Source organism: Cricetulus griseus, chromosome 5 (genome assembly GCF_003668045.3).
Source record: "Cricetulus griseus strain 17A/GY chromosome 5, alternate assembly CriGri-PICRH-1.0, whole genome shotgun sequence".
Classification (NCBI taxonomy): domain Eukaryota; kingdom Metazoa; phylum Chordata; class Mammalia; order Rodentia; family Cricetidae; genus Cricetulus; species Cricetulus griseus.
This window is the reverse complement of record NC_048598.1, coordinates 190,835,797-190,848,514: the sequence shown is the minus strand read 5'-3', so window position 1 is coordinate 190,848,514 and position 12,718 is coordinate 190,835,797. Positions and strand designations below refer to the sequence as shown.

The 12,718-nt window shown below is 47.4% G+C and overlaps 1 protein-coding gene across 1 annotated transcript; it reads right to left on the bottom strand.

Annotated features, from left to right (window-relative positions):
• Nucleotides 1-3,947: 3,947 nt before the first annotated feature.
• Nucleotides 3,948-11,923, bottom strand: Serpina11 (serpin family A member 11). Its single transcript, XM_035445916.1, is given in 7 exon segments — nt 3,948-4,151; nt 6,621-6,768; nt 7,117-7,135; nt 7,138-7,213; nt 7,215-7,236; nt 9,662-9,935; nt 11,281-11,923. Coding segments are annotated over 7 exon segments (1,386 nt in total).
• Nucleotides 11,924-12,718: the final 795 nt, after the last annotated feature.

The window sequence follows — 12,718 nt, the reverse complement described above, 5'->3', positions numbered from 1 at the left end:
GCGCTCCGAAACCCACAGGCTAACAATGGAACACAGCAATACAACAAACAAGCGAGAGAGTTGTGAACAAGGAATTTGAAGATCACAGGCTATTCTCACTCAGTTCTTTTGTCTCCCAGCTGTGGGGCATCTCGGCAGAGCAGCTGCTATGGCAGTGAGACACTGCTATCTTGTCTCCTTCTTGGAGCAGTTTTCATAGGGTGAAAATTTGAAGAATGCAGCTGGGTCGTGGCACACTGACACAGGGAATGTTCCTGAAGGACTGTAAGTCAACATATCATGGGATGCTTATTTACTGTACTATTTACAGTAGCCAAGTGGCAGGATCAGCTCAGGTACCTGTCCATAGATAACCAGGCGTACAAAAGGGAGTTTTAGTCACTCAGTACTAAAGAACAGGGAAATGATGTCATTTGCTGGGAAATGGGTACAACTGGAGATTAATATTTTAGGTGAAAAAAGAACCAGACTCAGAAAGACAAATATAGTAAATATATTTTCTCTCATTTGTGGGCCCTAGGACTTTTATAGATACATAAAATCATATAACTATATATTTTAAATCATATATGTAATAAAAGCAGAAGGGAGAAGAGGGGTACAAAGAAGGGGAGACTAAAGAGAAAGGGTAGGAAGGTGAATATGGTCAATGAAATTGATGTGCTTAAAAATACTGTCAGCCGGGCGTTGGTGGCACACGCCTTTAATCCCAGCACTCAGGAAGCAGAGGCAGGAGGATCTCTGTGAGTTCGAGGCCAGCCTGGTCTTCAGAGCGAGTGCCAGGATAGGCTCCAAAGCTACACAGAGAAACCCTGTCTCGAAAAAGCAAACAAACAAATAAATAAATAAATAGTCAACTCAATACTATGCACAGTGAATATGTCAACAAAAAACATCTAGAAGAAGCAATTAGAATGCCAAGAAATAAAACTGAATTAAGCATGAAATGGCACAGCCCTGGGCATGTGACCATTGCTGCAAAGGCGGTCGTGTATGTGTTAGCTTTTCTGTCTGTCTTCTCCAAGTCAACGTCAGGATGATATTGTGTCCTTGTCCTCCTAGGGCTGAGAACTCTCCTCTGTCACATGAGCCCCCTCCTGCTCTCCTCCCTCACTGTAGACTCTTATCTTAACACGGAGTCCAGCTGTCATCCTCATCAGGGTTTGAGGGAATCAGTCCCTGGGAAGACCCTGAAAGACATGTCTGTGTTCAGACACTAATGGGCACGCTAACCACCTCACTGGGAAGAATCCCAATGCCATGGAAGACAGTTTTGGCAAGGTAGGAGCAGTGGGCATGACCAAATATGGAATACATCATGCCGAAGCTCTACTGCATATCCTGGGTGCTTGCTTTTCTGATTTACCACATTTATAATCCTGTACAAACAGTGGAGATAAGATCTGAAATGCCCAAACAGCATTATTCCTCAAAGATTGACAGGCGCAAGCTCCCCAGCACTGCCCACAGCACTGCCTGGAGACTCTCTAGGCTTTTAGTGGTTTCAGATGCTCTCCCAATGCCCCCCTTCCCCAGTGACCTTCACAGGAGCTGCCTGCCCTTTCACGTTGAAAACAACCTTATCTGGGAAGGGAAATATAATTTACTACCTAGGGAACACTGGTGTGTTTGTAATGTTCTCTGCTGAGGCTGCAAAGTGTTTCTGGGCATTTCTGGTATCTGCTTCTCAGGGGAGGCAGTGGTGTCTTGGAAATGGCCTCACTTCTGTATCAGAGTTACTTGTTCCCTTTTGTTAATGACGGTATTTTGTGCCCCGATGAGCGTCCAGCCTGCCCTTCAGCCTCATGTGACTTTCACTCTGATGCTCTAAAGAGTGTTGACAAGTGGGCTCCTCTCTATGCCTCTGTAAAAATATAAGACAACTCCCTAATTTGAATAGTGAACAAGACGAATAAATGTTTTAGTATAGGTATGACCCAAACAGATCACAGGGAATACTTACATAAAAAGGATTATTTGGTTTGCCTAAATTTCAGTCTTACTGGGGCAATCTGTATCGTATTTGGCAACTCTACCCTCTTACAAGGAATCCTCTGTCAGACTAACCTAGGGGTGCACCAACTAGAAGGCTAGATTCTGGGATGTGTCATGATGCTCTATAACAGGCAGGGGGCAGTAGGAGCCTTTGATAATGGGTGAGTAGATCATTTGGTTCTCAACCCATGGGTTGTGACTCCTTCCGGTTGAACGACCTTTTCACAGGGGCCGCCTAAGACCATCCTGCATATCAGATATTTACATTATGATTCATAACGATGGCAAATTGCAGTTATGAAGTAGCAATGAAAGTAATTTTATGGTTGGGGGTCACCACAGCATGAGGACCCAGATTAAAGGGGCACGGCATCGGGAAGGGTGAGAGCCACTGCTCTAGATGAAAGCGAATTCCTCTTATCTGAGGCATTTCAATTACTTTGAGAAACACCTTTCCCCTCAAATATGAAGTGAAACACCAACATCACCCACGAATCTTACTGCAGACAAAGTGGGAGTCAAGGCACTTCCCAGCTCTGGCTACTGAGGTATCATTTAATGCTCACTAACCCAAGCCTTTTGCTAATCACTCTGCCTGTCCAGAGCTGAACTGAGGACTTGGGCTTAGACATTTGTCTGACAGTGCATACCCAGAGGCCGATCCTCTGGGTTTATCACTACTCTACACACAACAGCTGGGATGTGGAGCCAGCCTAGACTTCCACCAAAGGATGGATGGGTGAAGAGAGTGTGGTATGTATCCCAATGGAGTTCTATGAAGCTCTAAAGAAAGATGAAATCACGACATCTGCAGAAAAATGCATGGAACTGGAAATTCATTGCTGTGTTAAGAGAACTATCTAGACTTAAAAGACAAATGCCATGTTTCCCTTACACACAGAGCCTGGATTTAAAATTACATGTATGCATGTGTATGTATGTATGAATACAGCCAAAGTTCACCCCATTGATGAGAAATTTTGCCCTACATCCCACCCCCAACCTCTTCAGCCTTGGGGCAACCTTGCTGCTGAAGCTATTTTCCTGCCTCATGAATTCAACCTGTCACGCTGTTAGATGGATGATGAAATTGGTCCATTCCACACCTCTTTTTCTTCATGGCACACAATTTGAAGCCCCTTTCCCAGAGTAGCCTCCCCCTCCCAAGGTGACACTGCAGGAGGACATCATTTGGCTTAAGCTCAGGCTGGCAGCTGTGAAGACAGATGCTTGCTCATTTCTGTGTGTCCTAGGAGTTGGTCTCCTGTGTCCCTGACCCTAAGGCTACTCAGGGAACACCTTCAGTGGAAGTGGTGGGTTTGCAGAGATCACGGAGTGAATGACTAGAAGCTGCTCTGGGCATTGCCCTCCTGCACGCAGGGCTCATGGGACTTCATACAGCCAAACTTAGATTTATTAGAACTGCATCTCGGGGTGTTTCAGAATATTACTTTAACTATGTAAAGATGTTTTACATTTCTTTATGGCTGCATTTGTTTAATGATGTAAAGATGTGCTGCTTTGCCTGCCTAAGGCATCTGATTGGTCTAATAAAAAGCTGAAGAGCCAATAGCTAGGCAGTAGAAGGAGAGGTGTGGCCAGAGAAAATAAGCAGGAGGAGGAGGGGGAAGAGAACGAGGCAGAAAGAGAGGGAGACGCCCAGGGCCACCCAGCCAGGCAGCCATCAGCCAGCCAGACATCGAGTGAGCAAGGGAGTAGGACATACAGAATGGAAGAAAGATAAAAACCCCTGGCAAAACTAGATGAAGAGAAACAGGTTAAATCACATTGTAAGAGCTAGTGGGATAACCATAAGCCACGGCCGAGCATTCGTAACTAGTATTAAGTTTCCGTGTCTTTATTTGGGAGGTGGTTGGTGGCCCCAAAGAAAACCTGCTCCACAGGGGTCCTGCAGTGCAAGCTGGGTAGCTATCTGTGGCCTCCCACTATAGTTACACAGCAGCTGGGTTGACCACTTTTCCCAGGAAGAGCAGACTCTGTGTGGTCACCTCCCAGAGGAGGAGTAGGAAGGGCCTGTTGAAATGGGCTTGTGAGGCCGATGTCATGTTCAGGGGCAGGGGCTGGGAAAGGAGGCCAGAGGCAGCTGCAGCCTCCGTCCCCTTCTCATTCATGTCCACTACGGCCTTGTGTGACACCTAGGAGAGAAGACAGACAGAGTCAGCACTCATCCATGGCTTGAGGGCAGAGGCCACCTGTAACCCTTGGACAGTGGCTTAGAGCCTGTTCCGGCCCCTCAGGTCTACGCTGCCTAAGAAACAACCCCAAATTCTATGTGTCATCCCCCCCCGCCTCTGTGCTGATGCCCCCTCCCTAGTCCGAGTACCCTGACATGAGGCAGCCTGGGCCTAGCTAAGGATCTAAGTGCCAGGTAGACTCAAGCCCAGCAGCCACACAGGGCACAGGGTTCTTTGAGCTTTACCTACCCTCTCTAAACTTCCTCTGTCTTCTCATCTTAAAAATGGCTTGTGGCCAAGAGCCGGTCTAAATGAGGAGGGTGGAACAAAGCCCAGGCTGCCCTAAGCACAGAACATTAAAAGTGTCATTTTTACACAACTTCCTAACAAGAAAGGACTCAGACTTCAAAAGCAGTTGGGGAGTTTTTAACTCCAAAAAGGGTCCGTGAACGGTAACTGAAGCACACAAGGCCACTGCGCCAAGTTCTCAGAAGTCTTCACTTTCTTCTTGTCTACCACCCCACCCCACACGGGTTCACATGCACATCCTCATACATACACACATTCCCATGCTCTCACAGACATACCCTTTACATGTATGCACAGAAACAAGACCGCATCCCTGCTGCCTTTGCCGTGCATTAAGTTCTCAGCTGGTCCCTCCTAAATACAAGACAGAGTCCATTCCTTGCAAGGTTCTAACAAAAATTCTGATGGCAATGAATTTACCTTCAAACCCAAGCCAAGCTAAGCTCTGGGAAGGGCCTTGGGCACCTTCCTTCCTGGGAAAGGCTACCCTTTCTGTTTGAGCACTACAAATGCTTGTCCATTCCACGTGACTTGTGGTGTCGCCCATCGGGGAGAACCCAGCCTGTTCCCATTGATTGAACAGGAGACCTGCTTTAGTCAGTGGTTGTGAGCAGCTGTTATCTAGGCCTGTGGAGGATGGAAGACTTAGTGGCCATGGGATGTTTCTCTCATCTTCCCTTTCTCCTTTGAGAGAGGGATTTTTCTGTGGTAGAATATTATTTTAAGGAATGTGACTTTTGTTTATGCTGCATTTGTTTAACTCTGTGAAGCTGTGATTCTTTGCCTGTCTAAAACACCTGATGGGCCTAATAAAGGCTTGAACCACTAATAGTGAGGCAGGAGCAAGGATACGCAGGGCTGGAAGGCAGAGAGAATAAATAGAAGGAGGGACAGCAAGGAGCCACAAGAGAACAAGGAGAAGAGGACTTCAGGGGCCAGCCACCCAGCCACCCAGCCAGCCATGGAGTAAGAAGTAAAGAAGGTATACAGGAGTAGAGAAAGATAAAAGCCCAGAGGGAAAAGGTGGACAGCTTAATTTAATATAAGAAAAACTGGCCAGAAACAAATCAAGCTAAGGTTGGGCACTCATAACTAAGAACAAGCTTCCATGTGTGATTTATTTGGGAGCTGGATGTTGCCCTCCCCTAAAAGCTAGAAAAGCCAAAAGAGCAAAAACCATCTTTTCCTTTAACTTTGCCTTCCATCCTGGAAGAAGCCATAGGTAGCAGCTCTGTAACCAGGTTACACAGATGCTTCCAGAATGCACTGCCCTCTAGAGACAGGAGAGCAAAGTAGCCAGCCTCTTTAACAGACCGTTTGTGCCTGCCTACAAGTGTCCACAGCAATTGGGCTAGTTGACTGTTGACATTCCCTCACAAAAGGAGGGGGTGGAGTCACCAGCCCCTTCTCTGAGAGTCCAGTGGCTCCTCTCAGCCATTTGTACACAATTCTGCTCTATTTGCAAGAGTATATGGCTGAGGGAGGTTGATTGAAGAAGGGCTCTATCTGTGTTGAGTGAAGAAAACTGACTGGGGGGGGGTCTACTGCCAGTAACCCCTCACCCACACCCTGGAAGTAATCTACTAAACTCAAAGGCTCCACACGATGGACTTGGAGGGAATTGCACTTTGTGTTCTGGTGGGACCTAAAGAAGAATGGGTGGACATGCTTTACATCTCCTCTGGGAATTTTCACAATAAGCCCCTGTTGTGGTGATGCTCTGGGATGTAGGGGATGCTTGTTACTGTAGCAATGCTGACCACTACACCTCCTGTTCACACTCTATTACTTTCTATGGGTGTAACAAAGACAGATAGAACTCCAGGTGCCTGAAGAGGAAGTATTTGGAATAAAAGAATGTTACCCCTAACCTGGCATGATTCTGGCCCTGTGGGTGACTTCAAATGATTACCATTCTACTTAGAACCCTACGTTCCTGCCCTGACTAATGTAAATCTAGAGTAGGGGAGATGAACATGGAGTTGTCTGTGAATAGAATCTGAAAAGATTGTGTGTTGAAAAAATCAGTCTAGGAAAAAGACTGGGGACTTTGATTTTTCAATGCACTTCCTGTGGGAAAAGAAACATCCCTCCTCTCCACACCCACACTTCCTGCATTACCCTGGAGACAGTTTTGTTGAGTTGCCCCATGATTCCTGATAGGTCAGCTTCCACACCAAACATGTTGCCGAGACCAATGAGGGGCAGGATCTCTTCCAAGTTGTAGGATGCAGAAATTGAGAACCTTGGCAGGTGCAAATCCAACAGACTAGGGAGGGAATCAGAGAAAAGGCACTGTCCTGCAGTGTGTTGTAGCTTGAGCCTTGAGAAAGAGCAGCGTACCCCAGCTTGTGAGATGATCAATCTTCCTGTGATGTGATTGGCTATGGTAGACTATTCCATTACCAACACCCACCCAAATCTCTCTCTACATAGACCTCACGGTGACTCTTGGCTGGATCTGAAAAGTTTTCAGGCAGAGGAGTCTGTCTCTATCATCTTACCCATGTTTGTTGGATTGCTTTCTATGTGCCAGACACTAGCCAGAGTTTCCCACGACTCCACTGATTGAATCCACTCAATACCAGGTAGAGTAAATACTGTTTGCACTTCCCACCCCCACATCTGATTCATCACAGGTGCTTCAGGCTCAGCTCCCCAACTGTATCCTACGTCCATTTACTGACACTGCCCCAATGAAAGCCATCATCACCTTCCTCCACCTGCCTGAGCTTTTCTGAAAAGTGGCACAGACATGCCAATCTCCCAGGTCTGCAGCAAGCATCTAGAGCAGTGGTTCTCAACCTGTGGATCCCAATCTCTTTGGCAAACCCCTATCTCCAGAAAATTTTAACATTAATATTCATATCAGTAGCAAAATTACAGTTACACAGTAACAACAAAACTAATTTTATGGGTTGGGGTCACCACAACATGAGGAACTATATTAAAGGGTCACAGCATTGGGAAGGTTGAGAATTAGTGATCTAGAGAGAGGACTCAGGAGTCCTGAACCCAAAGACAGAAACACCCATCCTCACCATCAGATTGCCATGTTCCCTGGGCTGAATGCAGAAATTTCTTTTAGCCTAGAGGAAATCTACCCTTTTCAATGACATTATCATGTTCTTCCCTTATTAATATGCAATTGTCAGGGCTCTGTCAAATTGTCTGGCTAATAACCAATCCACTTGGGAACATGCTACCTGTAAAGAACTCAGTTTAGATTACTGTTGTCATGGCAGCCCCATGTGGGTGGTGCCATCCTTGGGCCGGTGGTCCTGGGTTCTATATGAAAGCAGGCTGAGCAAGTCATGATGAGCAAGCAGTGAGCAGCTCCCCTCTGTGGCCTCTGCGTCAGCTGCTGCCTCCAGGTTCCTGCCCTGCTTGAGTTCCTGGCCTGGCTTCCGCAATGATGAACGAAGCCAATTAAACCCATCTTTCCCAAGTTGTTTTTGGTCCAGGTGTTTCACCATTGCAAGTAGTAACCCTGACTAAGACACCATTCCTGGGAGAAAACCTACTGTCTAGAAGGTTCTATGGCCCTTCCTCCTGTAGTGAGGGATAGGAAAGCTCATCCTGGAGGAGCGAGACTATACAGTTGGAAACCTGGACTGACAGGAGCTTTACAGAGTCCAGTAACTGCTTAACCCTGGCTTTTCCTCCTGACTACATCTTTCATATTCATTCATTCTTTCTTTCATTCATTGTTGCCTTAATCTCTGCATTCTTCCTCTACTAGGGGTACTGCACCGTGATAGGGTGCTGAGAGGAAAATCTGTGTGTGTGGAGAAAGATGGGTACCCATCAGGTTGTTCTGGGTTAGAATGGCACCCCCAGAGATCTGGGGCTGCTCTGGCCCATAGGCTATGACAGAAACGAGAGCACTCGTGGGTTTGTCCATGCCTTAAAGAGTGGTGGCATTCGTGTCCTATCCTTTTGCACCCTTCCTCTTGGAGTCCTGAGCTGCCACATAGCAATGTCAATTACACCGAGCAGCTCTCCGAAGCCAGCCTTGTGGTGTCAGAAGCCAGCCTGGGCCCCAGAAACTCAAATGAAGGAACCTCCCGTGCCTCTGTCTCTGCTGCCACCAGACCCCAGTGGGTGAGAACTGCTTAGCTGAGCACATTCAGTGAAGAGGACCAATGGTGTTGACAGGTTAATTTTTTTAAGCTGTTTAGTTGGGTCTGGCTTGTTTTGCAGCAAAGATAACTAGAACTCGCAACCAGATTTTACTCCAGACCATGCCATATAGGCAGATTCCCCCCAAGAAGGGGTTAGTCAGTGAATGGGGATGAGGGAAACTAGATAAAGCTAAAATTGAAGTTAGAAATCTATAAATCAATTGCAAGGAAGATGGCAGGGGTTTGTTAGGGGTTGTGGAAGGAAGGACCTCCCTTGCTCTCTCTCTCTTCCTCCCTCCTTCCCTTGCTTTCCCCTTTCTCTTTCCCTTTTCCTATATTGGACCCAGAGCCCTATGCATGCTAGGCAAGTAGTCTACACCAGATCTATACACTCTGTCTACCACCTCTGTTTTATTGTTGTGTTTTTAAATCTTGAGACAAGGTCTCGCCAAATTGTCCTTGAACTCATTCTGTAGCTCACACAGGCCTTGAACTTGTGACCCACCTACCTCCCAGGAACCTGGGGTTACAGACCTGCACCACCTGATCTGGCTTTGATGGTCTTGATTTATCTAATTCTTTTCACATGTTTTAATAAAAAGCACTGTTTTAAAAACATATACACTGTTCTGTGGGCATCATGGTCATCTTTAATAAATTTCTGATCTTAATTTTTGGGCAGACTTAGCTATTTTACTGTGTTAAATTACTATGAAATTGAGGGAAGTGAGGGAAGGAGATTGAGCCAGAAGGACCCCAGGGAGGGGTAATAAACAGAGCCGGTGAGCACTTACATTCTAGTACCTGCCTAAGTTCTCCAGTACTATCTCCATTCATCCCCACCCCCACGTTCATGCAGTAGGTACCATGTCCTTATTTTAACACTCAAAGAAATCTGAGGCCCAAAGACTTGGGGAAACCACTGTGCAGTCGAGGGTGAGATGGTGAGGCAAATCCAGCAGATGGATCTTGGGACTGGAGTTGATCAGCCTTACCCCAACTTCTGAGCAAGGACAGACAGCACACTGGGGCACTCACCTGGGCAGGAACAGCTGGCCCCACCTTCTCAGCGTCTCTGGCTTGAGGGAGGCCTCTACCTGCTGCATCTTCCCAGGGTCAGGGAGGACCAGCAGCAGCAGGGCGGTGCCGCTGTACTCAATCTGAAGGACAGTGCACGATGCTTCCTGGTCATACAGAAACCTGTGCATTTCCTTCTGCTGCATCATGGGGATCCGGAGCACCGTCCTCCGGTCCAAGAAGAAGCTCTCCTGCTTCCGGGTCTGGTAGCGATCAAAGGGATGCTTCCACTTGGCTGAGGGTACAAATGAACACATGGGCAAGACCTCCACAAGGCCACATAGGGTGATAGTGTCCTCATGAATGTGTCAGAAGTAGCAGGGCCCAAAGCTAGAGGGCCTCGGTGACCTATGGTTAGGCTGTACTGAGAGAATTTGCTTACAAAGCAGACAGAGAGTGGCCCTGGCTTCCTTGTACAAAGCCTGATTTCTCTCTTTTAAGGAAGTTTTTTTAAAAAGATTTTTTTATTTATTATGTGTACAGTGTTCAGCCTGCATGAATGTATGCTGGCCAGTAGAGGGCACCAAATCTTATTACAGATGGTTGTGAGCCACCATGTGGTTGCTGGGAATTGAACTCAGGACCTTTGGAAGAACAGGCAGTGCTCTTAACCGCTGAGCCATCTCTCCAGCCCCAGAAGATTTATTTTAATTTTATGTGTAGAGTGTTTGCCTACCTGTATGTCTAGTCACTGTGTATGTGCAGTGCCCAATGAGGCCAGAAGAGGGCATCGGATCTCCCTGGACATGGAGTTACAATTGTAAGCCAGTTCTAAGAATTGAATCCAGGTCCTCGAAAGAGCAGCCAATGGTCCTAACTATGGAGCCATCTCTCCAACCCCTGAAGAACTCGTTTAAGACATAAGACTTCAGGAAAATAAATGGGATGGAGATGCACAAAGTGAAGACACAAAGAATAAACAGGACTTAAGTCAACAGAATGAGTAAGAGTGCACTCTTAGTAAGGGAGTAGGCATGAACTGATTGACACACCCTGATTTCCAGAGCCATGACTGTGTGAGCTGGGCTTGGCAGCCTGATTCTGACAACACAGCTCAGGTTATGTGGGAGCGCGAAGGCAATCATCTGACTAGATGCCTCAGTGTTTGCGAAGAGCTTCAAGCTGGGGATGCTGGCCCCCACCTGCAGCACCAGCACTGGGAGAACTGTGAGGCAAGAGGATCGCTTACTCATGGGCTGTCTCCTCAGCCCCATTCATTCGTTCATTCATTGATCCTTTCATTTATTCATTTGAGGCGAGGTCTCTATATAATCCAAACTGATATCCAATTGGGATGCTCCTGCCTCAGGCTCACGAATGTGCCACCATCCTGAACTAGATGTCCCCTTTCTGGGAAGTCATGCCTTAATCCAGGGTCTCTGTTACGAGTTCTATGGAACGAACTTGACACCATTCCCTTGAACTGTGCTTTCTCTTTCCTTACTTCCAATCCATAGGGGACATGAAAGACACGCAGGTAGGGGAAATCTATTATCCACAAGTGGCAGGCTCCTGGCCAGCCAGTGCAAACAGAACAGTTACTTACAGAGAGGACAATAGTTCTGTCAGAGAAGTCTCACCTTTGAAGAAGATGTAGTTCAAGAGAACCATGAAGGTGTCGTGGCCAAACTCCGGGAGACAGCCCACCACCTGCCCGTAGGTCTGCTTCCTCACCAAGTCATTGATCTGCTGCCCTGTGGCACCTGCATCTGTGAAGTTGGCAGAAAAAGCCAGCGCTCCATACAGCTCCTTGGCGCTGTCCAGGAAGTGCTGCTGAGGCTTCAGCTGCCTGTCTAGGAACAGGGAATGTCGCACTTTCAGTTCCAGTTTGGAGCTGGGCAGGTCAAGTGTGTGCAGGAGGCTCTGGAACCCCCGGTGGATGTCAGGGGCTGGGGTCTCTGTGAGGTTGAAGCCCAGGCTTTCCAGCATCTGAGCCTGGGTGTCAGCAGGTGCCCCAAGAGAGAGAAGGGCCACGATGCTAGAAAGGCTCACAGGGGAGAAGAGCACGTTTCCGGGGACCTTCTCTGCTAGCTGCTTGTACAGACGCAAAGCAAAATTGGTGATGGTGGGAGTGACCTTGTGATAGGCGGGTGCTGGCTCCAGGAGCTGGTGACTGGCTGCCTGAGGCACCCCCAGACTCTTCTCTGCATGGGCAGAAAATGGCTGACAATGAACAGGGAGCAGGACCTTGGTGACCAGCAGCCACAGCCAAAATGGGCCCATCATCTGAAAAGAAGGTGGGGAGCATATTAGTCTTCTTGGCAGATGATACTCATCACCCCCAGAGCTTACTGTCAAACCACCACCCACGCCTAATCCCTCACTGCACTGCAGAGAAGGGAGAGGGGGCGACTTGGACTCTAGCCCCAAAATAGATCCTGCAATCCGGCCCTCCTCATCCCTCCTTCCCCCTCCCACCTTCCCTCCCTCCCTCCCCCCCTCTTCTTTTTCCTTCTTGTTCTCTCCTCATTTTTCCATCTTCATCTCTTATTTCTTCCCATCCCACCCTCCCCTTCCTTCCTTCTTCCTTTCTTTTCTCCCTCATCTCCTTCCATTTTATTTTTATTTTTTCTGGATTTTTTTTGGACCCGGTTGTTTTTTAAATCATACATAACGCCCAAGGCTCCATCAGCTCTAAAGGTGTGTTAGGCACTGAGTATGTTATGGAGAAAATACATTAACACAATCCCAAGATTTAGAGTTTAGGGTGGTGTTTCTCAACCTACCTAATGCTGCAACTCTTTAATACAGTTCCTTGTGCTATGGTGGCCCCAAACTATAGGGTTATTTCATTGCTATTTCACAACTGCAATTTTGCTACTGTTATGGTTTGTACTATAAATATCTGATGTGCAGCCCAAGGGGTCTTGACCCACAAGTTGAGAACCACGGATACAGGGCACAGCTGAGGCAATATCCAGTGTCGGGCTAGGCAGATGCGTATGTAAGAGAGGATGCTATAGAATAAGTGTTCTATACATGAGTGACGCTGTGCCCCCTGAGTGTGGATGTGGGTAG